General features: G+C 37.9%; 1 protein-coding gene across 2 annotated transcripts in view; it reads left to right on the top strand.

The window, feature by feature from the left end:
* The window catches only part of PRKG2 (protein kinase cGMP-dependent 2), a gene marked incomplete at its 5' end in the record, with an annotated part of 84142 nt that extends 74760 nt beyond the window's left edge, over nt 1–9382 (top strand). For both annotated transcript variants that reach the window (XM_082837812.1, XM_082837811.1), the window contains 3 exons: nt 109–171; nt 7170–7236; nt 9273–9382. In XM_082837812.1, the coding sequence (XP_082693938.1) occupies nt 109–171; nt 7170–7236; nt 9273–9368 (226 nt within the window). In that variant the 3' untranslated portion in view covers nt 9369–9382. The remainder of the gene's footprint in view (nt 1–108; nt 172–7169; nt 7237–9272) is intronic.
* Between the last annotated feature and the right edge of the window lie 13380 nt (nt 9383–22762).

The following is a 22762-nucleotide window of genomic DNA, read 5'->3' as shown; positions in this document are numbered from 1 at the left end:
GAATATTGTTGACAAAATGAATGAATGAATAAAGAAAAATTGTTAAATTTTAATGTAAAATTCACTCAAACATAATTATTATAAATTGACTTAAAATTTTTATTTTAGGCAAAATCCAACAGAAAGACTAGGAAATCTGAAGAATGGAATCAATGATATTAAGAAACACAGGTACATAGTTACTTCTTTGCCCAGAAAAATCTAGAAATTTATTTTTAAAGTGTGGTAATCTTGAAGCTTCTCTCAGTCTGTAAAGATCCCTACACAGATGATCAAGTTTTCCTTTTTGGTGCTTTATTTTTAATTTGTGTTTTACTAGCTGGGATGAAGTTATAAAACAAATTACAAAATCACATATTCAAGTTATAGCAACTTAGCTTTTTATCTGCTGCAATCTCCATTATTATTTTTTAATATTAACTTGGATTCTATAAAGGAATCAAGTTCTAATTTTGACGTTTCATTTACAGTTAAAGTAGGATAGTTATTGTTCTCAATATTCTAGAGAATGGGTCAGCTAAACCAACTGTTAAATAGTATTCTACTTCAGTTTTAACTAATATTATATATTTATTTAAAATATAATTTTCCTTTGACCAGCTCTCCACATTTTGAAGCTTCCTATCGTATTTTACTTTTGGAGTAAAGTACACTGATTTCCACAAAACCTCAAACAGTGTTTTATCCTTATGTAATAGTCTAAAAAGCACCTTTTTCAGGTCTGTGAATTTCTAAAGCTGGTCTTTAAAACTATCAATAACTTCCATAATATAAATTCTCTGATTTCATTCCATATGTGGAAGTTCAGGCCTTGGAGTTTTTTTTTTTTTTTTTTTAAATCTATGCCTAGCTAAATCCTGCAATCCTTGAGATGTTTTGAGTTTGCTTATGATTTACAGAAGTGAAACATCACCTATTGATAGTACAAAAAATAAATTTGAGAATTTCATTACTGAAAACCTTTGAGCACACTGCTGTGTTCACTTTCAGAAAGAAAAACACCTCTCAACATTTTATTCTTCTCTGGATATTTTTACTGAAGAATTAGGGGCACATCAACACAGTGTGAAAATAAAGGGAGAGATGCTGCTGAATAGAAACACTATTCGTTTTTCTGAACAGTAGCGGTGCAGCTCAAAAAAAAAAAAAAATCCCCAAGCTGCCAGCCCTGCTCTATCTATTCATGAACTTTCTTGAAATAAAGCCATGTATTCAACATTGTAAATTCATATCAGGCTCTGCCATAAGGATATATCAGGACGGGGATGGGGAAGCAGGGAGGGAGGAAGAGATGGAGACAGACACATCTGTGGATTTTATAGACATCAAAATACATATTTTATTGTTCTTTGTCATCTTTTGGATTGTCTTTAGTGTAAAGCTCATTATTTGTCTTAGATTCCAATTTATCTCTCTTCCTATGTGCTGTTATCACAGTTTCTTTTATCATGATAAAATGACACATAAACACACCATTCATATTGAACAAACAAGTGTCCAGTCAGTTAAAGTCCCCCCTTCCAATGTATTTCCTCTTTTATCTCATTAAAGAAGCATCTTCATGTTTGCTCTGGGGTAGGTGGGAAATAGAAGTGATATAATTGTTAACAGGTTCCCGTTTTATCTCTTACTTCTTATTTACCTGAGGCTCATTTAAATATAGCTGTCAAGTTGTGATTAGATGTACATGCAGATTCATGCTGAAGGATTTTCTCACTTCAGCATGGCAATGAAGAATTTTGAATTTCCTTCCCCATAGGGATTAATTTGCCCACTCTTCTTAACAGGGTGTTCTTTGCCAAGTAGCTGAAGCATACAGCTGAAGCTGCTGTGTGTAGGGCAGAGTTCACTAATAAGATGTACCAAATTTACACAGTGCCTTCCGATGAGCTCAGGGAGATCAAAAACATTACTTCATCTGATTTTCATAGTGCGTCTTAGCATACAAAGATGGGGCACGGGGGTCTGAAAAATAGAACTCTCTTTGCTTTCAAATAGGAATGTTCTATAACCTTGCGTAAGTCTCCAAGGCACATATAGCTTCACTACCCAGTATATTCTTGTAATGTTTTTTTAAAAAAACATTCTTTCTAAAATTTGCCATCAGATTTTCCCACTCCTCTCTAAAGTAAAACATCTTTTTTCCTTGGAGAGCCATTTACTTCAATTTTGTATTTAACAACAATACAGTTAAACGTGGCATATTATTATATGTTTGTCCGGTCTGTGTTAAATCATCTTTCTTAAAAATAGAGTTCCTCCCTCTCCTATTTATAAGTTAACTTATAAACTAGGTACCAATCATGTCTCCCAACACCTCTCTGAAAAGAGGGATAATATAGTTTTAGGGTACAATTAAATCTTTCCTGCTAGGTAGAGGAGTAATTTGTTTCAGGTCTCTTAATGTTACCTTTAATATTTCCAGTCTCTAGAATTTTACTCTCAAGAATAACTACTTCTAAAAATGAAGAAGCAATTTATGTACAGTTGCTGCTAATATTTCTTTAGTGAATATTTTTCACACACGACTGCATGCTGGCACTTGGATTACTTAAAATGTGGTTAGTGTCAAAAAGGCCAGGTGTTAAGTGAATAACCACTCATGTTAAGTAAATATTGCCATAAGTCAAATTGTAACAAGTACTCAGCAAGAAATGCATAGGCTCTTTGATTCAGTAGAGTAACAGTAATGATTTTTATTAATATTTATGGAGTAGCATCTGGGTAGAGAGCATTGTAAAATATGTGAAAAGGAATTGTGTCAGTCATCGGTGGCAAAAGAAAAGAATCCACAGAACTGTGTCCCTAAAAATGTAGCCTCGGTCTGTGCAAAATAAGGTGATGGGTGGATCATGGAGAGGACTTCTGTGGTTTTGCAGCAAGGACAAGGGAAGTTGTACATCTAGGATTGCTGTCTGACTCTCACTCTTTGCTTAGAGACTCAACAGTGTAGACCAAAATGGCACTTTGGGTTAAGAATGGCATCTGAAATGGAATGTACTAAGAGCCCGCCCTCCCTGTTTTTAGTACTTTTTCTTTTGCTAAGCTTAGACTTGGAATGAGAAATCCAGTCAAGGAGTGACCCAAAACCAACTCCACGAGAGGGAAGAGATTGAAAAAGGTAGAAAAGAGTAACTTTGGATACGGTTGACAGACCGATGAATACGAGGGCCTCCTAAAATCTCCCAGCCTTCATTCTGATACCTCCCACCACCACCCTGACCTATCACGCACCCCCCTGCAGTCATTCTTCACATAGCAGCCAGAATCGTCTTCTGAAAACATATTTAGATTGCATCACTTCCTTACAACTTTCTACTGGCTTCCCGATAAGCATAAAATCTTGACTCCTTGTTGTGTTCTACAAGACCCTATAAGATCTGGCCTCTGGCTGGTTCTCAGACATCATATTTTTCTCTCGTTTCCCCTCCACTCACCACACTTCAGCTCATTCCTATCACTTTCTTCCATTCAGAAGGTCATTGCCACAAATCTTCCCATGGCTTCTCCCTTCTCTTCATTCTGGCCTCAATTCAAATATCACTTCTTCAGATAGCACCCTAGCTAAAAGCAGCACCTCCCAAGCCATCCGTATCCCAGTCATCATCCACCATTTTATTCTCTTTTATCTTCCTAGTACGTATTAGTATATGAAATTAATGTAAATGTTCGTATTGTTTACTTTTTTGTTTGATTCCATGTCACCTCCTGCCAAAATAAAAATATCTTGAAAGCAGGGTCTTTGTTGTTTTTGATGCCTGGGACCAAGTTGACTTTCCATAAATTTTTGTTGGCTGGCGGACCTGACCTCAGTGTCCCAATAGAAAAGATCAGTGGATTTAAACAGTATTATTCCAGGTTCTTTATAAGATTTTGAGAGACACAGTACATTGTTTCTGTCTGAGAGGAGCAAGTCCTCCTCATTTCTGGTGTTGCATTTCCAGCTCACCAAGCCTGATACGTATCCTAAAGACCAGATCAGTCCTTCCTTTTAGATTAATAGTTTGGAAGCAATAAATGAAAGAACTTCATCTGGCCATCAGCCTCCTCTCATTACAGATAACTGTAAAATACTTTTTATCTTGGAGCCTCTTATATACATTTCACCAATAGCATCACCACCATGGCAGTGTGTTACTGTAAGACGTGATAGTTAGAGGTCCTATGTAAGGGTGTTCTCTTGTAGAGTCATTCAGTTATTCAACAGACATTTATTGGAGCCCCTGTTTTGTGTCAAGTACTGTTGCAAGTGTTAGGGACACAGAAGGAAAGGAAACAGACAAAAACCCCTACTCTCATGGAGCTTGCATTCTAGTTGGAGAGAAAGAAAATAAAGAAAATAATTAAGTGTATAGTAGGTATATTAGAAGGCAGTAACTTATAAGGAGAGAAAATAAAGTATGGAAGGAGGATGGGAAGTACATGGGGGTGGGGTTGGGGAGGGGTTGCCATGTTAGACTGGATGGCCAACGAAGGCCTCTCTAAGAAGATGACCTTCGAGAAAATACCTGATGGTGTTGAGGAGACAGACCATGTGGAAATCTGGAGAAAGGACAATTCAGCTACAGGGGCTCAAGTGCAAAGGTCTTGAAGTGGGAACATCCCATGCTTGTTGGAAGAATGTTGAGGAGACAAAGGAGCAAAGAGAGAGAGAAAGAGAAAGGTAGGGCAGTGGCAGGGTGGGGGAATGGTGGTGGTGGAAAGGGTGATAAGGCCTGTGGGTTTTAATAAAGACATGGTAATGACTTTGCCTTTTACACTGAGTGAAATTGGAAGCATTGGACAGTTTTGAACAAAGGCATGATGTGAACAAAGGCTGCAGTGGCTGATGGCTTCAGGCAGGCAACATTTAGTGTTTACTGGAATGGCAGGCAACAGGTTTTTTTGTCTGCAGTTGATACAGTGATTAGATTACTCTTTCAAGTTTTCCTCCAAACTTAAAATGTTGGAGGAAACATTTCCTCCAAATGACTTGCATTTTAAATGATCACCCTTGCTGGGCTGTTTCCCATGGACAAAAGCAGGAGGACCCATTAAGATGTTATTATACTAATACAGGCAAGAAATAACTGTGGCTTGGCCCATGCTGGTAGAGTAGAGGTGTTGAGTATTGGCCAGGTTCTGAATACCAACGTATTTTGAACGTAACAGACTAGATTTACATATGGAGTGAGATAGGATGTGAGAGGAAGGATAACTCCAAAGTCTTTGGTTTGAGCAACTGGAAGAGTTGAGGGAAGTTCGTTGCGGAAAATTTGGAGCTTCAATGTGGACCTGATACAGCTAGATGCCCGTTAGACATCCAGTGGGGAGATGGTGAATAGCACTTGTAGCTAGCAGCCTGTTAAGCAGTGTGTGTGTGTGTGTGTGTGTGTGTGTGTGTGTGTGTGTGTGTGTGTGTGTGTGGAGGGGGGCAGGGTGGTGGTAGAAATAGCAGTTTGGGAGTAATCAGTTTATACATGCTATTTAAAGCCACAAGACTGAATGAGATTTCCTAGAAAGTGGGAGTAGTTGGAAGAAGAAGAGGTCCAAGGACTGAGCCCCAGAGCATGCCAACTTCCTATGGAAATAGCAATGGAAAATGAGAGAAAGCACCCAAGATGGTAGGAAGAAAGCCAGGACAAGGGCATGTCTCTGGCGCCAAGTGAAGAAAGTGTTTTGGGAAGTGTGAGTGATGAGCTGTGCTAAGAGTAAGATGAAAACTGAGAATTAAGGGAATTCGCTGGAGTGGAGAGGATGAAGCCTGATTGCGGTGTGCCCAGCAGAAAATGGGTAGTGTCGACTGAAGAAAAGCACAGAACCTAAAAGTTGCAAGTTATGTTTTATTTGGAGACCTTACTGAGGACTATAGCCCAGGAGACAACCTCTCAGCTCTGAGGAACTGCTGCAAAGAGGTAAAGGAGGAATCAGGATATATAAGAGTTTTTGCTTTAAAAACAAAAACATGTAGTACAACATTGGAAGATTACTGCTGAAGTGGGGAAGGGCCATATAGGGGTTGGGGAGTAAGAGGTACAAACTATTAGGTATAGAATGAGCTACGAGGATATATTGTACAACACAGGAAATATAGCCAATATTTTGTAATAACTATAAATGGAGTATAAGTTTTAAAAATTGTGCATCACTATATTGTACACCTGTAACTTACATACTGCTGTACAGCAACTATACTTCAATTTTAAAAAGAAAAAAAAAAATTTACCGCTAATCACAAATAGAAGACATCTCAAGTCAACGATTTTACTGCTTTTCTATATATGGGAAGATGTAAGAGTTTGGGCTCCTTGAAATTACCCCTTAGATATGCATCTTAACTATCTAGGACCAGTATTCAGTTTTTCTCCATCCTGAAGCCCCCATCAGGTGGCTGCAATGGCTGACGGCTTCAGGGCAGGCAACACTTAGTGTTTACTGGAGTGGCAGGCAACAGTTTTTTTTGTCTGCAGTTGATACAGTGATTAGTTTACTCTTTCAAGTTTTCCTCCAATGGGAAGAGAGAAATGGAATGAGAATTGGAGGGGAGTTCGGGTCAAGGGAGATTGCTTTGTGGTTGGAAGAATTTAAATGTTTCCATACTGATTCGAATGCCCCAGGAGAGACGATGTTAAAGATTCAGGAGAGAGGAGAATTTAAGGAGCATGTCTGAATAGAGAATGTCTATAAGATCAAATACACAGCAGAGGAGCTGACCTTAGAGAGAAGCAAGGGCAGTTTATTCATGGTGCAGTAGAGAAAGGGAACACACAGATGTGCCTACACAGGCAGGTTTGCTGGTGGAAAATTGTAGAAGTTCTCTTTTCTGCTCCTGGTTTCTTAGTGAATTAGGAAGTCAGGCCATCATTTGGGAGGGAAGATGGATAGGAGGTCTGAAAGTTTGAGGAGAGAGGACGAAGAATGGATTGAGTCTAAGGGAGTGTGACGAGGGGAACAACAGGGAAACCTAGACTGACTGTTGGGCAGCATTAAAGGCCCCCCTGAGGGTAGTAGACATGGATATAATGTGAGAGACACACATGTGTGTGGGCATGGTTGGTATTTTCTTCTAATCACTTGCAGCTATACTGTTGCAGGCAGGGAGCAGGCAACAAAATGGGTGGACAGATGACTTGACATGCTAATAGTTTATCAGATAAGTAATATTTCTCTGTACTTTTCTGATTTCTCAGGTGGTTAAATGGTTTTAATTGGGAAGGACTGAAAGCACGGAACCTTCCATCACCTTTACAAAGAGAGGTATGGTATCTACTATATTACTCTCTTGATTTTTTTCCAAGTATTTGTTTTTGTAAACAGGTTTTAGGGGTGTGTGTGTGTGTGTGTGTGTGTGTGTGTGTGTGTGTGTGTAGAATAGATTAAAAATTTTTTTAACAGTTTTTAAATTTAAGTGAAAATGTCTTTGCAATTGTGACTATATGGTCTAAATAGTATTACGCATTCAATGGACCTTAGCTCAGCTCTTAAGAATGGATTACATGTAAATCTAAATCCCAAGGTAGCCAGTGTTGGTCAGGCTGACAGATGGTTCTAAAAATATAATATGAACCTATATGTAATTTAAAATTTTCCAGTAGCTGTATTAAAAAAGGTAAAAAGAAATGGGTGAAATTAATTTTAATTATCATAATACATTAAAATATTATTTCAACAGGTAACAAACACAGAATATTAATATATTAATAAAGATGTTACATTTATTTTTTTCATACTGAATTTTCAAAAATCCCAAGTGGTTTTTCCACTTTCAGCCATCTCAGTTCCGACTAGCTATATTTCCAGTGCTCAGTCCCCATTGCTGGTTGGACAGCACAGCTCCAGAGAAAGCAGAACATCTGCTAAGTTGGGGAGGGAGGGGGATGGCTCAGGAATAATCTAGTCAACACCCTACAAATGTTATGTTGTGTTCTCTGTAAAGGAATTTTGAGGATCTTTGTCTTTCTTTGTACCTTTTTAGATTGACATCTGAATTTTTTCATTACTCGTCTAAGTCATTGTGGAAAATGTAATTTCGAGTATGTTGTAAATATTGACATTTTATAGTAAAACACTACTCTCACTTTGCCCCTTTAAATATATCCAGTGTAATCTAAATGCCATTGAGATATGAAACCCATCAGCCATTTAAAAAATAGACAGAAATATTACATGACTACTTTTTCTCTCTAAACTCCTATTTTCATGTTTCCATTAGATCTTCTCTATAAAATTTCATCCTAATGTAAAAGATTTTTATACTGGATGGTCTTCTATTAATCATTCTTTAAGTGCCTTTCAATTTTAGTTTTTATAAAATTAAAAATTTTTGTGAAGATAAAAATTTTGCTGGCAATACAAATATTTCTTCTGGATTCAGTTATAATTACATTTTTGTAGCATGCAGTATCAAACAACATATTTTTAAATAATTATTTAAATTTTTAAATAATTATTAAACAAAAATGTTTTGAAAAGAAATTATTAATGTACTTGTGGATGAATATTATTTACTAAAAATGGGATCAGATTCCACATCAATTCTATTTCTTTTTAAAATTATTTTTCTGTAGATGAAAGTGCTAAAAGTTGTGTTCACATAAATAAGTAAATGAGAGCGGAGGATTTTATAATAGCAATGTCACTTTGAGCACCTTCTGAGTAGTCTCCTTATGCCCCCAAAAAACTCATTATGATGGATCATAAATAGTATTTTTAGTGATCTATCAGTTGATAATTCAATTAGGTACTAATGAAGATTGTTTGAAAGCAAAGAATTGGAAACCACTTGATTTGCAAAGTAATTTAATACCAGAGTCATTTCACTCTTTCAACAAGGTCACTAGTATTTTGAATTGTCCCTTTGTTTGACATTCTGGAGAATTTATATGGGTCAATCAACCCTATAAAAATTCAAGATCAGTGAGAAACTTTATTATAAAGTGGAAGAAGGATTCTGGCAAATTTTGATATTTTTAATATTTCCTTTTAAAATATTTTCCAATTTGAAAAAAAAAAGAGACATCATTTCTGTCACCTTTTCTTTCAGAAATAACTCCTTAAGCCAGGTAGCTCCTACTGCATGTAATTCTGGGACCCGATCCATTTGTTCTAAAGGGGAGATCTCATGAGGCTGAGAGTGTGACTCAAAAATGATAACTGGTTATATTTTCCTTATATGTACATTACAAGTGGTTGCAGTAGAAAATCAGTGTTCAGATACAGAAAGCATTCCCCATATGTTCTAGCATGCTTCGTCAACGTTATCCTCACCTTTGGTTTCATCCTTTTTCTACTAGCTAAGTGGACCCACAGATCACAGCTACTTTGACAAGTATCCTCCCGAGAAGGGGGTGCCTCCTGATGAGCTTTCGGGCTGGGATAAAGACTTCTGACAGAAGAAAAGATGATTACTGCCCTACGTACACAAAAGGACTATAAGGACCAACAATCCAACACTGATTATTTCTCTTCAGAGTATTATACTATCTTTTAGAAGACCGTTAGAGAAAAGAAATCCCTGCCCATGAGCTGGGGGTGGGAAATAGTAGGTGCGGAGGTGGTTCTGAATGATAATGTCTTATTTAGATGCTGTGAATTATTCGTGTGTTCTGTTCTTTGCTTTTCTCAAATGTTGAAGGCTATCCTATTCCCCTCTTCAAAGTCAGAACCATTTTTGTCAAAGGGACATCATTTTCTCTGCAGTCTGTTGCTCCGTCCCAATCATATTTGTCTCCTTTGAGTCCTAGTAAGGTTTAAAAAGTGTCTTGCCCTTGAGCAACTAAGTCATTCAAATAGAAGAAAGAACAAGGGTGAATTTTGGAAGATTTCTCCCGTTCTCAACAATCCCACATAAGCATTATGGCATCTTGAAGTCATGACTTGCCGTAAACTTGGTAGTCAACAGAAGTTCTTAATTTTCACCTGTGTTCAACCTAGAAATATATTGATAGGCTTCTGAACCTAGTCTGGGGAAAGGCAAATTTGAGTATTAGTCATTGGTACCACTTTCTAACACAGATGAGTTAATGAATCTAGCCAGGTAATTATATTCTATTGGGGAACTTAGAAACAATAAACAAAGCAAAAAATATTTTTTATTCTCCTGTGACCAGCTGTGATACCTCAGAGACTTTTCAAAAGTCTTGTTAAAGATGATTATAACGTGTGGTTAATTGATGCGCCTTTGGAAAGGTTTTATCTTATATATTAAATATTTTCACAATCAAATTAGAAAACACGCAGGAACTACATTGTGAAGGCTTTTCCTTCCCATTACATATGGAGGAGAAAAAATTCTAAAAGGTATAAATGCTGACTCTTTGAAACTCTGAGATATTTTGGCCAGTTCTGTGATTGTTGCTATTAATAAACCAAGAGTATAGAAATAACCACAGTTAATTTTTAATGGAAATCCCATTGGCAGATATTGATGCACGCCTAATCACTGCTGCATTAATAACTTTAAGGAGACATTTGAGTCATGGGAGTGTTTATAATTTTAGATTGTTAAGGCAGGCAAGCCACTAGAGAAGGGATGGGACGGTAAAAGGGACATCCAGCATCTGTCCCCCTCCTGGCTCCTCCCTGCAGTCTTCCAAATAACTAATAGATTTGTTTCAATATCATTGGACACCAGAAACCTAAGAACTTCACTAGTAGAATGTTTTATGTACCGATCATGATCATTCTCCCACCCTCCTTCCCAAATGGATGGGAAACAGATTTTCTTTTTATCTTTTTGATCTGGCAGAGTAAAAATAACGTCAAAGTTCCTGCATTATTCAAGCTTCTGGTTCTACTTTCATATGCTAATGTTCTACAGGAAAAGCATCGCTATCCACATCCACCCATATTTTCAGCATTCAGAGAGTCATCTATCTGCTTCTGAAGTGTTAAACCAGATAAGTGAGGCCCAACCCAGGAAGATGCATCCTTAACAAATTAAATTTCCACATTTAGAATCCTTTTGCTGAACCAAAGAATTTTTGTTTCCTGTAGTAGTATTTTTAAAGTTTATGTATTGTACATAGAAGAACCATTTTTAATAGGATCAACATAACCTGCTTAATGAATTTCTAAGATTTTTTAAAGATTTTTATTTGAATTTGGTTTGTAAGCACTGTATGTTTTTCCATGTATATATTTTTAAATTACCCACCTATAAATGTAGGGAATTTATGTATTGGGTGGATATTAGAACTGTACAGTTATACTAGCAATGATATTCTCAAAGGTGATCAATAGTTGTAATTCAAAAAAGACTTACATATATACAAATAAAAACCAACTTAGGGTACTACAAGTTTATTTTGGCTATGACTGGCCATGTCAATATATAATCTCCACATGTGATTTTATTGTGTTTACTTTGGAGTACTTTATAAAGATGGAGAAATGAGAGACTGAACCATTAATACAATCCCATTTCTATTTTGTAGCTGGGTAACTTTGGAAAAATGACTTCACTTTTTTGAGTACTAGCTTTCTCACCTGTAGAAAAAGCACAGTAAAACAATACCTACTTTAGGCGCCTGTTTTGGGGAGTAAATTGATACCTAGACAGTCCTTTGCCAATTTCAATGAAATAATCAATGCTGCATAGATGGGAGCTACTGTTACTATCTCTATTAGAATTAAAGGGGCCTTAATAACCATTTAGTCCTGGACCTTATGTATCATTGGTATCTGTATGCACAATTGTACCAATTAAATCCAGTATCAATCTTTTCTTTTTCTTTTAAATCATGAAGTAAAGATGGTTAATCAAATTTTAATGCATGTGATGAAGAGTTAACCCTCAGCAAAATGAAGTGCTTTATTAAGAGTTCACTGCTCGGGCTTCCCTGGTGGCGCAGTGGTTGAGAGTCCGCCTGCCGATGCAGGGGACGCAGGTTCGTGCCCTGGTCCGGGAAGATCCCACATGCCGCAGAGCGGCTGGGCCCGTGAGCCATGGCCGCTGAGCCTGCGCGTCCGGAGCCTGTGCTCTGCAATGGGCAGAGGCCACAACAGTGAGAGGCCTGTGTACCGCAAAAAAAAAAAGAGTTCACTGCTCACCTAAGTTTCTAAGTTTTAACTTTTTATAAATTAAGGATATATATGTATATGTACATATATATATTCTTAGAAAATACAGAAAATTATCCCCCTATATACAGACCCATCATATTCCTAATCATTAAGTCATTCCTAATCTGTCTTTTCTGGGTGCAAAGTTAATTTTTCATTCTTGAGCCTCTTCTCTGCAGGGCCAACTTTTCATGACGGTAGTTTCCTAATATGTTCTCTATTAAAATGTCTGGAGGGAGGAGAATGTAGTGGTGAAAAGTAAGACTTGGAGTCAAAAATTATGGGTTTGAATTCTTGCTCTGTCCTGGTTTGTGTGACATTGAATAACAAACCACATCTTTATTCACCTATAACTTAGAGATGGTACAGATAAAGCTTCGGAACACTGGGCCAGAATATTATTACTTGTAGGTCATTGATAATAATCATTTGGAAATACATCTGTTTCTTTTTGGTATAATAATAAATCCTTGTTTTTTTTATTGCCAGGTATTGTACTAGGAGCATTTGCATCCATTGTCTCATACACACAAGATTCTAAAATAATTATAAACACATTGACTATTGACTGCCTTCAAAGCTAAATATTGGCCTCAAATATGCCTTTCATTCTCAATTTAGCTGTGCTGGTTTTACATAGCTTAGATCCAGTTGCTATAACAATATAACAAATTAACCCACAACTTAGTTGCTTGGAACACCATTTTATTCTTCGGGATTCTGTGGGTCAGGAATTCAGACAGCACATGGCAAAGATGGCTTGTCTCTGCACCACAGAATCTGGGGCATCAGGTGGAAAGATTCAAAGACTGGGGTGACTCAATGGCTGGGAGCTAGAATCACCTGAAGCCTTGTTCACTCATGTATCTGGAGCCTGGGCTGGGACAACTCAAGGACTAGGACTGCTGTTCAGTGTGCCCACACGTGTTCTCAACATGGTTTGAATCCCTCACATTATGGCATCGTTAAAGTAGTCAGACTCCTTTCATGGTGGCTTGGGACTTCAAGAGCAAGTATTTCAGCCAACAGGGAGAAGCTGCACTAAACTTTATGAACCAACCTTGGAATCACACCACTTCGCTTCTGCCATACTCTGTGGGTAGAAGCACAAGCCCACCCAGATTTGTGGGGAAGGAACATAGGCTCCATTTCTTAATGAAGAGAGTTTCAAAGAATTTGCAAGCAAGTTTTAAAACTGCCACAACCCACTTTCTGTCCACAGACTACTTACATTATTGCCATATGCAAAATAAATTCATTCCCTCTCAAGAGTCTCCCTAAAAATATCATCTCATTACATCAGACTCAGGGTCAAGGTCCGGGATCTTGTCATCTAAGTTCAATTCAGGTGTGGATAAAGACTCCTCGGGTGTAATTCCTTGGATACATTCTTTTAGGTCAGAAAGCCTGTAAACTTAGTTAACAAGTCATCTGTCACCACACTCACAACACTGAATGGCGAGACGACCAGTGGATAACCACAACAGATTCTTGCATTCTGAGAGGGAGAAGATGAGAGGCACAAAGCAGCACTGGTCCATAGAATTCTGAAAGTTGGTGTGACTCGTGTTACCATTTCACTGCTCACGGCTCAGTCCTACTCCCTGTGAGTTGTTCTCTGCAGCTCTTGGCCCCACCATGTAGAATCTGGGTTCTGCCTCTGAGTTAACCTTTTTGTTTATTTGTTTTTTCTATAAGATATGGCTGGTATTTGCAACTGAGTAGACTTCTTAGCCTGTTTCCTGTCTGTAAATGTTTGGTGGTAGAGATGCCTTTTTAAAATTTGTCTCTCTCTCCATTGCAAGCTGATACATTTCTTTTAAAAACTTTGTGAATTTCCAATGTATAACTTCATGATCCACTCCATTAGGCAAAAGCTACACTCACAAATCTTTTCTGTGAAGATGCTGTGGAAATAATGATTCTTAGAAGTTCTGTTTTCTTAAAAGTGAGGGTGTGTACAGCATATGCTTAAGATGCTTGGAAGGTCTTTTGCCTTTTGAAAGGCTCTGGTAGTCAGTTTCAAAGATGCCTTCCAATGATCCTTGCTTATGGTGTCCATGCCCTTTTATAATCCTCTCCTCTTGAGTGTTGACTGAATCTAGTGACTTCCTTCTAACAAATAGAATATAATAAAAGTGATGGGAAGTCACTTCTGAGATTATGTTACAAAGTGAATCTGCTTCTGTCCTGTTCACCTTCTCTTGCTCTCTCATTTGCTTGCTCTGATAGAAGCCAGCTGCCATGATGTGAACTTCTCTATGGAGAGGCTCATGTGGCAAATAACTAAAGGAACCTCTAGCCAACAGCCAATGAGGAAATGAGGCCCCCAGTCCCACAACCTGTGATGAACTGAATCCTGCCAACAACCGCAGGAGTGAGCTTGGAAGTAGATCCTCCTTCACTTGAACCTCCAGATGAGACTGTAACCTTAGCCAATACTTGGTCAAAGCCCAGTGAGAATCCATGAGCCAGAGGAGCCAGATAAACAACTCCCAGATTCCTGACCTGCAGAGACTGTAAGATAAGAAATGCGTGTTGAACTAAAGTACTAGGTTGGGAAGGAAAGACGGACATGAAGTAAGGGAAACAAGAACGAAATGGACACAAGAGAACAAACTGGCAAGCCAGAACCCAAGAAGACAAACTTTTGAATCTGTGTCTTTCATGATTGCCAACCTTGGCCATATGGGTGGCTTGCAGGATAAGCTGACACCTTTTACGTGTACCTGGCTCGGGATGTGCAGATGCCAAAGGAGCAATCTGGCTGGAGCTAAAGGAACCACAAGCCTGAATGCTGCCCTTCACCACCAAGGTGAGGCAGCAAATCAACAAAAATGTGCGTGAGCTCCAACTGTTCTTGGTCTTGTGCCGACGTCTGGAGTATAAATATGGCTGCTATTCCCTTTGGCATTTCAGGTCTTATGCAGATTTCTCTTGTGGCAAGGCCAAACTCAGAACCACACAGAGAAGGAAAATCTGGGAACATATTTCTGGCTTAGCTGAATTGACACAGTACCAAGTCACTCAATTTCAAACCTATATATGTCATTATTTTTATGTAGTTTACTTAGAAATTTTAACTAATGAGATTTGCTTCCTGTCTTTCTACCCACTTTCACTTATCAAAGTGCACCCAGAGCACAGGCCACATTACTCAACTGAAACCATCAATATCAATTTATCTCAGGTGATTTACAGGCAAGCTCTAAATTGAGTTAGAGCTCGAGCATTTTCAGTTTTGGAAAGTACAAAACCAAGATATTTTTGTTTATTTAATTGTTTGTTATAAATTTAAAATGGTGTAATAAAAAGTAACATGAAATTTGTTTTGACAAATACAAACTTCCTTAGTGAGGAAAAACCAAGTGGGCATGCATTGGGAAAATAAAAAGCAGAAGAAAATGTGATGAGATCAAGGAAGAATACCAGCAATGCATCAATCCTCGAAACCAAGTAGAGCAAATGGGGCAAGGAGAGTTAAAATATTAAGGTATGCCTAGAAATATTTAAAAATTTGATCCATGAGTCAAGGCCAAAGAAAGAAAAGAAAGGCTAGTAAAAATATTAATATATATATATTTTTTCTTTATCAAAGGGAGTAAGTGGAATCATTCTAAGGAATAGTGAATGTGAAGAAAAATATTTAATGCATGTCTTAGTAGATTCATTCAACAATTATTAATTGAACACTGTTCCAGGCACTCTTCTAAGTGCTGAGGATACAGCAGGAGGACAAAAATCACAGTCCTAATATATATTCATACTTATTAGATGACTAGGTGATGACCTCCAGGTGGTGTGATCATGGATATTTTCTTCTGTCTCTAAGTTTTATACATTGAACTTATATCTTATAATAAAGAACATTCACTTTAAAACATATACTTGCATCAGAGAGATAGGATAGATACCAGAAAAATTATTGGGAAAAAAAGAAGGACTGGGGAACATCAAGTACAGATTTCACTGTATCAAATCACTTTAAAGGCAGGTGACAGATATACCCTCTCAGGCCTCTCCAGCATTAAGCTCTTATTTACATAAATCTTTGCATCAAACTTTTACAGACTCTTTGTTCCTTACCTCTAAATTCTGACCTATTTCTACAGATCCAAATTAAGGCTTTCACTTGTTAGCAACAGGTGATTTACTTCACTGGGTGTTTTTAGCTGTTTTTGAAAAATATCTAGTTCTGCTTCTGCCAGATCTCCTATGCCTTGTTCCGCCATCTTCTCTATCATCCCCAGGCAGAGTGTCTTCTGACACCAAATTCTCTCCACTACATGCATATGCATAAATTCATTAGCTAGCTAATTAACCAACTGATTGATTGATTCCCTCCACAAATATTTGTGTGACTACTCTGTACCAGACCTGGCGTTTAGCAGTGAACAACATAAAGACCCCTTCCATCGTGAAATGTATGTTCTAATTGCAAGAGGATGACAGGAAATTGTTAAACAAATGGAGGTCATTAAAAAATTTAACTCAACATAAAATCTGGATGTGCATAGATAAAATATAACTTAAAAAATGATGATGTTTATCTCATCTCCTTTGGGCTTCCACCTACTGGTTAGAGGGAGAGACATGAAAAGTCTCATCTAGTTTAAAGTTAATCCAATGAAGTAATTTAAACCGTCCTTTTAGGGCAGTGGTTCTCAAGTTTTGGTGGATATCAACTTTTGATGGGAACTAATACAAGTATAAAGGCCTGGGCCTCACTCCACTTCAAGGAGCCTGGGTCACTGTGGGCTTTTTAAGCTCCCCAGGAGGTTCTGATAAACCAGAGTTTGAGAACCATTGCTCTACAAAAGGTTCAGTCTCTCTTAGACAAAATTTCTCAGATTCTCCTTTAGAGAGAATCTAATTACGTCCCTGAGCAAGATGGAGGATGAGTCAAAGCTCTAAGGCCAGATATCTACTTGGTTGCTGTGTGTTTGACTGATGTTCATGGCAGAAGTTTATGGCTGGAGAAGCTCATCACTTGTCCTCTCTGGGCTGAGACAGGGCCCAAGCCCTCCCTCGATGACTCAGCTTCCCCGTGGTTACTACTGGCACTAAAGACCTTCGGGGATTGCCTGTGGTCCCTTCCAGCTCTAGCTGAGACCTGCTCACTGCAAAGCCACCTACTCCCTACTAAGGTGATGCCCTCTGATGAGCGACCTAGCAGACCTTCAGAATTATACGTCCTGTTTTTACAATGCAGAAGCCAAGGGGACTTAGGATGAAATAGCTCAGAGTCTCGTACTGCAGGCTACGCTGTGTCCCCAAAGTTACTATGCTGACGTTTATTCTAGAGCAGCCTGTCATGAGTCCCAAACATGGGAAGGAGCACCTTCCTCTCCTCCCTCTTTCCTTCCACAGTTCCCTGAGCCTAGAAAAGGGCAGGCTTCCTCCTCTTTCTCTTCTGTCTGGACTTTCCTTACGTACATAAAATTCTCTGGTCTCTTCCACAAAGCCTGATCCTTTATAAGCTAAAGGACATAGAGGAATTTAGATAATCCTTTCTCAGAACCAAAGCTTGGCTTTTGAATTCCAAAAGCATAATGTCACCTAAGACTTTCTCAGTTCTACCCTACTGGAACTAATCCTAATCAGCAGGTGGATGATTCTAGAAAAGAACCAAGATGTATTCTCATGAAGCCAAAAACAAGATCACATTAATAATTCAAAAGTAGAATTATTCCCTCTTTGCAAAAATAAATTAGAAATTTTCATCACAGCAATAAACTCTATTAATACAATTAAGTAGGTTAATATGACAGAGTGAGGCTGAAGAGAGGTGAGAATGGCTTTGAATAAGTGGTAAGGAAATGCTTTCCTGAGTAAGTGACATTTGAGATGAGATTTGAATGGTACAAAGGAAACAACCTTGAGACTGTCTAGGAAAAAGTGTTCCAGGCAAAGAAATTAAATGCAAAAGCTGTTGGGGGTATTAATGAATTTGGCATGTTGGAGAAACAGAAGTCTTGTAAGTTTCCAGAATAGTGACAGCTCAGAAAGGTAGGCAGGGCCAGAGTAGGAGAACCTCATGGACCACAGGCAAGTGTTTGTTTTTTATCCCAAGAGAAATGTGAAGCCTTTTTTTTTTTTTTTTTTTTTCCTGTAGAGCAGGAGAATGACTTGCGCTGATCTATGTTTTCAAAAGATCACTCTGGTGACTGTGCTATCTTCATAGCACATAGCATAGATGGGGGAGTAAAGAAAGCAGGCAGATCAGTTAGTAGGCAGTTGAAGTGTTTAATTCAGAGGAAAACTAATGGGAACTGGTTCAGACTAGAACGTCAAATGGGTCACATACAAGGAGTGATACTGAGGTTGTGTTTTGGAAAGAGATGACAGGTGAAAGGACTGGATGCAAAGAATGAGATAACGAGAAGAAGCAACAAGAATGATTCTTGGGATTTTCAACATTCTAGGTGAGTAAATAGATGTATACCGGTATATCTATATGTGTGTATATACGTATATGTAAGTATATGTGTATATGTATATGTAATTTTTTAAAAAATATTCTTTCTTCTTCTAAGAACCGCTTGTGGTCTCAGTTATTTTTCAAGTAGTGTTGCCAGATATTGGTGATTACATTGTTCAAGTTAAAAATAAAAAAAAAGGAAAGAGATTAACATCTTAAGTACTTATGTGACAGGCAGTGTGCTAAGTCCATTACAAATTTTATCTCAGTTGAACTTTATGCCTCAACTTTATGAAGTAATAGTGTCTACTACTTAATAGACGAGGATATTTTACTCTGGAGGGAAAAGAAACTTACACACTTCAAACATGTATTCAACCAACATTTTTAAAGAAACTTCTGTGTGCATTTTATTCATAGTTGAAGCTCAGTATGGATAAATAACAGTATTCCCATTACTCTGACCATTTACTAGGGGAAAAAAAAGGTCTTAAATCCTACTCATTGTGTGGTATATTTTCTGGGTGCAAAACTAGTTAAAATGAAAGACCTTGCCTTTCATGTACTAATTTAAACCAGACATAACAGTAGTGCTCAAAAATACTATCAAGCATATGCTGTTCCAGGGTGTCAGTCAAAATATGTATATTATATACAAGTAATGTTGTAGTGGTTTTAGATAGCAGAGTGTTTCAGCTTTTTATCCCTCTTCATGCTAACTTCAATTTCTATTATCTTTTTAGTTTTTCTTGGAACGAAGCAGAGTTGGGCTTCCAGCTGCTCTAACAATCCTCTTCACTTCTTGGATTCATCACTTCTTTCTTTTGTAGGAGTCTACATTCCTCTCTTCTATGGAATAGATCCAATCCACAGACTCCAATGCAGCTTTCTTAGTTCTCCTTGGTTAGTTTTCTAACTTTTTTCCAACTCAAGCTCAATTCTGGTTATTCCTAGCAGGGTTGTCCCATCAAATTTATCTTCTAGCTTTCACATAAAACTTTATTATTATTATTTTTTTGCTTCTATGACTTGCATTCATGATACACAAGTATGAAAATAAGGAACAAGATTATTTTTAGTGGGAAGAAGTATATATTCAAACGATTCTTGGCTACTCAGGGAAGTCACCTATAGAATCATGCTATGAATCAATTTATCCTTTACTCCAACTTCTCTCTAGATGGAAAAGGCAACCTAAAGATATATGGAAACACATCAGAAATCCTTGCCAGCCAAGTGTAAAAATATAGACTAATAGGAATGATAAGCAATACCATTTTGGTTCAGAATAATGTGTTGCTATCAAGAGAAGAAATGTATTTTCTTGTAACCCAGGAGATTGCCAAAATTTTTGGAGTGTGTAGCCTCCCAAGGAAATGTCTTTAGGCATGGAGTAAAGTTCTAATATGCTTGCTAAATATTAGGTCATACCACCTTATTCACACCTTCCTCTTCCACTTGCCAGGTTTTATTCATCTTTTAATTTTTTTACTACCCGAATTAAAGCTCACTGCTACTTCTACTCTTTAGTCAGACTCTGGACATTTATTTACTGTATTAGTTTTTGTACTGGTTGCTGAACATATCTAAAACACAATTCCTCTTCTTTCATCCCCCAAATCCTGCTCTTCTTCCCACATCTCTCAAGAGAGGGTCAAAGAGCTGTCAGACGCGGCCTCCGTGGCCTATACAGGCCAACTAGCCTATATAAAGATACAACTATCAATTCAACACTTTGGAATTAATCCTCTGTTCAGGACTCTGGTATTCACTTTCTCTTCATTCCTCACAACTGCTCTCTATCAAATCAAATCTTCGCCACTTTTCTCAATTCCTTTGGCCCCTCACTCCTTACAAATGGCTCCACTTCCTACTTTATTTTTTACTATTATCTGTGTAACTGTAACTCCAATTTCCTACCTCTAGACCAGACCTTACAGCTGAGCTGCAGGCCAACAGGACTCTGATCATATCCCCTAAATTTTCTAGCTATCACAAACTCAGTTCAAAACATAACTCCTGGGCTTCCCTGGTGGCGCAGTGATTGAGAGTCCGCCTGCCGATGCAGGGGACACGAGTTCGTGACCCAGTCCGGGAAGATCCCACATGCCGCGGAGCGGCTGGGCCCGTGAGCCATGGCCACCGAGACTGCGCATCCGGAGCCTGTGCTCCGCAACGGGAGAGGCCACAGCAGTGAAAGGCCCACATACCGCAAAAAAAAAAAAAAAAAAAAAATAACTCCTCCTTCTACATCTCTCATCTCTGTTCAGCCTTGTTAAATCTCATCTCTTGCTGAGATTATTTGAACTCTTTAGGATTGTTCTCCTTTCTTCCACTCTACATCTATATCAGTAACCATTTGTACTTCTGTTAGAGTATTTTTTTCCAAGGCACAAATTTAATGACAGAAAATTACTTTGTCTAAATTCATTTTTCTTAAAAACACTACATCCAAATTAAAATTGTTATATATTAAATTAACTTTGAGATAAAGGGTCTTTAGATTTATCAAAGACGTACTTATTGTGTTCAAAAGTAGATCGGGGGGCTTCCCTGGTGGCACAGTGGTTGAGAGTCCGCCTGCTGATGCAGGGGATGCGGGTTCATGCCCCGGTCTGGGAAGATCCCACATGCCGCGGAGCGGCTGGGCCTGTGAGCCGTGACCGCTGAGCCTGTGCGTCCGGAGCATGTGCTCTGCAATGGGAGAGGCCACAACAGTGAGAGGCCCGCGTACCGAAAAAAAAAAAAAAAGTAGATCAGAAAAAACAACCAAGCATTCAAGGCAATAAAACTAGAACCAATAATAGGATAGCTCCCAAACAACTATCAAGTAGGAAATTACTTTTTTTCCAAATGACTCTATGTTTTAAAGGTGACTTTAAAATATAAAATTTCAAGGTAGAAATTAAGAAGAACATGAGCAATACATTTCAAAAACTTGTGAGATATAGTTAAACAGTACTCAGAGGAAAATGTTTATTCTTACGTGAGCTTACTAAACCACTGTAAGAACTGAAAATAAGTAAACTCCATATTCCCCATAAGAGGGTAGAAAAATAAATAAATCAATCCAAGGAAATTAGAAGAAAATATTTTGTTGATTAAAGCACTACCTAATGAAAGGGGAAAAAAAGCTGATTTTTTTTAAAAAGATCATTATAATAGGAAAAATATGTAAGATCAACATGGGGGAAAGAGAGAAAACATAAATAAATGATGGTAGGAATAAGAAAAGGAAAAACTACAGATGTGGATTAATTTAAATGATAAAATAAATTATGGGGCTTCCCTGGTGGTGCAGTGGTTGAGGGTCCGCCTGCTAATGCAGGGAACACCGGTTCGTGCCCCGGTCCGGGAGGATCCCACATGCCACGGAGCGGCTGGGCCCATGAGCCGTGGCCGCTGGGCCTGCGCGTCCAGAGCCTGTGCTCCGCAACGGGAGAGGCCACAACGGGAGAGGCCACAACAGCGAGAGGCCCGCGTACCACAAAAAAAAAAGAAAAGAAAAAAATAAATAAATTACAAATGTAGATAAAAGGATAATTTCCAAGAGCATGTAAATCACTAAAAATCAACTCATGTAGAGTTATAACATCTGAATAGATCGAAATGAAATAACTCCCTACACCCACAAAGAAATCAGCCCAGATCCTTTACTAGCGTTCAGACCATTCTTTTGATACTTAAACTCTTTCTGCACAAAGAAAGAAAAGTACTTCCAAATTCATTCTCTTAGCTAGTAAAACCATGATATCCAATTCTATCAATACTATATAACAACAACAAAAAAAGTGCACCAATCCTATTTATAAAAATAGTTGCAAAGTCTTAAAAACATCAGCAAATCAAATCCAAAACTATATCACAAGATTCATTCACTGTAACCAGGTAGAGTTTAACTCTTAACTATTTGGAAAAGCATTAATGGAATTTATAAGATAAATAGATTAAGGAAAATATATTTAATCATACTGATAAATCATTTTATAAAGATAAAATTTAAGATCCAATTTGGAAAAATCTCTTTGTGAGAGAAGCTATATATATTTCTAATGAACTTGACAAAATGTTTCTGAAGTTGATCTGGAATAGTATATGAAAAAGAATAGTCAAAAACTTTAAAAACAAGAACATGATACCTATCATATATTTGTGAAGAGATTTACAACTTCCCAATCATTGTCATCTGAATTATTAAATTTGATTGATTTGAGATGCTGATAGCACAGGTACTGCTGCCCTCCCCGTTCAAGCCACCATTATCTTTTACATAGATTATTGAAATAGTCACCTTGCTGG

The sequence above is a fragment of the Leucopleurus acutus genome (assembly GCF_964270905.1).
Source record: "Leucopleurus acutus genome assembly, chromosome: 4".
In the NCBI taxonomy this organism is placed as follows: Eukaryota; Metazoa; Chordata; class Mammalia; order Artiodactyla; family Delphinidae; genus Leucopleurus; species Leucopleurus acutus.
The sequence above is the reverse complement of the archived record's forward strand: the minus strand, read 5'-3'. Positions and strand labels throughout refer to the sequence as shown.